At 33.8% G+C, this 3,264-nt stretch overlaps 1 protein-coding gene across 1 annotated transcript; it reads left to right on the top strand.

The window, feature by feature from the left end:
• Positions 1-227: 227 nt before the first annotated feature.
• On the top strand, positions 228-2,939 carry HELRODRAFT_183731 (hypothetical protein; the record flags this gene model as incomplete). The annotated part of the gene is made up of 4 exons (XM_009013317.1): positions 228-236; positions 1,427-1,456; positions 2,010-2,193; positions 2,434-2,939. The coding sequence occupies 4 exons, from the start codon at positions 228-230 to the stop codon at positions 2,937-2,939; spliced, it is 729 nt and encodes a 242-aa protein (XP_009011565.1).
• Positions 2,940-3,264: the final 325 nt, after the last annotated feature.

Genomic DNA, 3,264 nt, shown 5'->3' with positions numbered 1-3,264 from the left:
CGTACGTAATATACCCTTTAAAAGCACATATGCTAATTACCCCTTAGCAAAAAATATACAAAAAACACATTAGCGGCATATATGCTAATTACCCCTGAGCGCAATATGCTAGCTTTCGTGCGATAGGCTTTTTATAACGCAAAGGCCCATAAAATTCTATAATTTATTGAAATTTTAACGAGTTGAAACAGTTTTCATTCAAAATATATATAATTAAATTTTTCATTATGGAAAAGGTCAGCCCCAAAACCCATTTTCCATTTGATAAAATTGGTAAAAGTAGTTACGTTTAAGTTAATCCCTAGCTCTCTGAAAAAATTACATTTTTTTTAATTTTTGCTGCTTATATTTCATCTGTCAATTTAGTAAAAAAAAAGAGAAACTTTTCATTCCTATTCAGCTTGTCTTCGCGATTTTCCATGCAACCATGCCACTTTACAACGTGATTTTCAAGTATTATTCTCATTATTTTCTGGTATTATATTCTCTTCATTTTCATTCATTATGAAGTTGGTGCATAGGCAATGTCGGTTTCCTACCGTCCTATTTAAAACGCGATTACTTTGCTTCTGTTGTAGATTTTTACTAATCGAAATAAGGATCATTGCAATGTACGCTCATCAGCCAGCGAGCTCCAAGTTCATTGATAGAAGTAGCATAATAATTAGCAAGTCAGGAGGGACGAACTGTAAAAAGACCTTTTTTTTATGTCGGTTTTGAAGCATTATTTCCATAAAAATTAAAAAAAGTTGTCGAGGTGTTTGAATAGTGTTTGATGGTAATTTGTTTGTGAGAGGTTGAAAAGTAAATTTGGAAAAGCAAAATTTTGAAACCTAGCGCCTTCAGAATGTTTACCTTCTGTTGTGCTACGCGTAGTCTGGCGTTATCGTAGAGAATGATAGAACTGTTGACTTAACTTTTGATGCATCTTACCAATTTGATAAATTTATCCGGCTGCAGGCGGGCAAACAGTCTCTATTAGCTTTCTCTGGCACAACTTTGGTTTTTGGTCATCATCATCAATATCGCAAGGTCGTGCGGAACCTTCTTCATTCCCGTGGCTCATTTTGATTCTTTTGATTTTTATATATTTTATTGTATTTTACTTTTTTTAAATTGTTGATGTGTAATTTTGGAATTTTTTGTTTGAGACATGAGAACTAGAGTTTTTGCATTTGTTAATTCCTTCACTTCATGCTATGCTACGTTGTTACATGCATCTGATGATTTATAACTTTATAAAAGAGTGCTTAAACTTTCACAAACACTGACAGATCATCGAGAAGCAGAAACAGACTTATAAAAATGGTTTCACTTTTTTTTATTATTATTCATTATTAATTTGTTACTAAGTTATATTTTTTTTCAAATTCATAATAAATTAAAAAAAATCAAATTCATTTAATAAATTATTTCCATTGAACAGCCTCCAACGAGTAAATTGAATTTGAACCAAGTAAGATCATTAAATATTTGAATTATTATTTCACTAATTATTCGATTTGCTGTTTTAATATTTATTTTTGTTTTCTTAATAATTTCAATACACTTTTTCATCTTATTATAAGTTGATTTTAAAAAATCGTCTACAACCTCCACGATATGAGAGCCAGTGGCCTATCTGGAGAACTTTGACGATGGGGGCCAACCAAAGTTTTGACTTTGGGACAAAAAACTAGTGCGGCAAAAATTATGCTGGCTTATCACGCCAATTTTAGGTCTGATTTTTACATAAAATGGTAAATTTTTGTTTAAAAAACAAAGTTTCACTGACTTAAAAATCCTGCCCACAACGGCAATGGCTCCCTCTGTTTCCGAATAATGTGAAACAACTTTTTCCTTTAGAACAAACTAACAAGGAAATGTAAATTAATCAACATAACTATAAAATATTTGCAATTTCAACAATAAAAATTTAGCTTAAATCTAATAAATGAATAAAACGATTGTTTTATTTTCACTTTTTAAGCGTAAATTTTTAAAATTAAATTTCAATCGTTCATTCTCAGGGAATGTACAAGGACAAAAGTTACGATGGTTACGTTGGTGATGACGACGATTATGATGAAGTTTCCATTCGGAATGTCTGTTCGAACTCAACAAGTGAGGTAGACGAACATGCAAACGCAATGATGAGGGAGAGAGGTGATGGAAATAAGGATGTCAAGCTGGAGGAGAAGGAAGATGTTAACGGTGATGTAAGCGGGTTAAGTAATCGAACGGATGTAACATCAAATGGATCCTTCTCATCATCATCATCACCAACACCAACAACACCATCATCATCACCAACACCAACAACATCATCATCATCACCAACACCAACAACATCATCATCATCACCAACACCAACAACATCATCATCATCACCAACACCAACAACATCATCACCAACACCAACAACATCATCATCATTATCAACATTCTCATCAGCGGTAACATCGTTGTCAATGTCACACCAATCCACATACCACAACGCAAACGTTGTCGCATCTAACAGTAGTGAGGAACTGCACAGCGAACAGTACAGGACCGTTTTCAGCCAATTTAAACCTTTCTGGGTGAACGACCACAAAAATGTTTCCCATCCTCCTATAGATCATCTGCAAGTTTATAATAATGAAAATAGTGGTGACGATGAGGATGTCTTTGATAAGCCTTTGATTAGCAAGATTGTTAATGATATAAATCTTCATTTTGAGGGTGACGACGACAGCGATAGTAAGAGTGAGGAAAAATATCGCAAAATTCCGCTTGGTTACAATTTAGCTAAATTGATTTCAAAGGAACGCGTTACTGCAAACAGACTCTACTACAGTGCCAACAACATCAACAACGTCAACAACAACAACAACGACGTCAACAAATTATACTTCAGCAGCAACGTACATCATAACGCAAACGCCAGCAACAAATGCAGCAACACCAACAACAGTTAACATGCTCAAAGAAAAAAGAAAACAAAATTACTAACAACAACAACGCAACTGAACAACGAATGGAACAAAATATATTTAAAATAATGTAGACTCGAAAATATAGAAAAAATTTGAACAAACTGAAGAGAATAGAAATAAAAATAAATTTAAAAAAATTAGGTCCTGATCTGAAAAATAGCCTAGTGCAGTTCGGCAGTACACGGACTTACATTTAGTGATGTGACCTTCTAATTGTATTTCCCCGCTCAGTTGGACACGAGTTAAGTAGATGTCTACATGGAGATGGTCAAATATTCAACTGTGGTTTTCACGTCGGTCGGTGCTT

This window comes from Helobdella robusta (genome assembly GCF_000326865.2).
Source record: "Helobdella robusta unplaced genomic scaffold HELROscaffold_117, whole genome shotgun sequence".
In the NCBI taxonomy this organism is placed as follows: domain Eukaryota; kingdom Metazoa; phylum Annelida; class Clitellata; order Rhynchobdellida; family Glossiphoniidae; genus Helobdella; species Helobdella robusta.
Note: the sequence above shows the minus strand (reverse complement) of the source record. Positions and strands in the feature narration are given on the sequence as shown.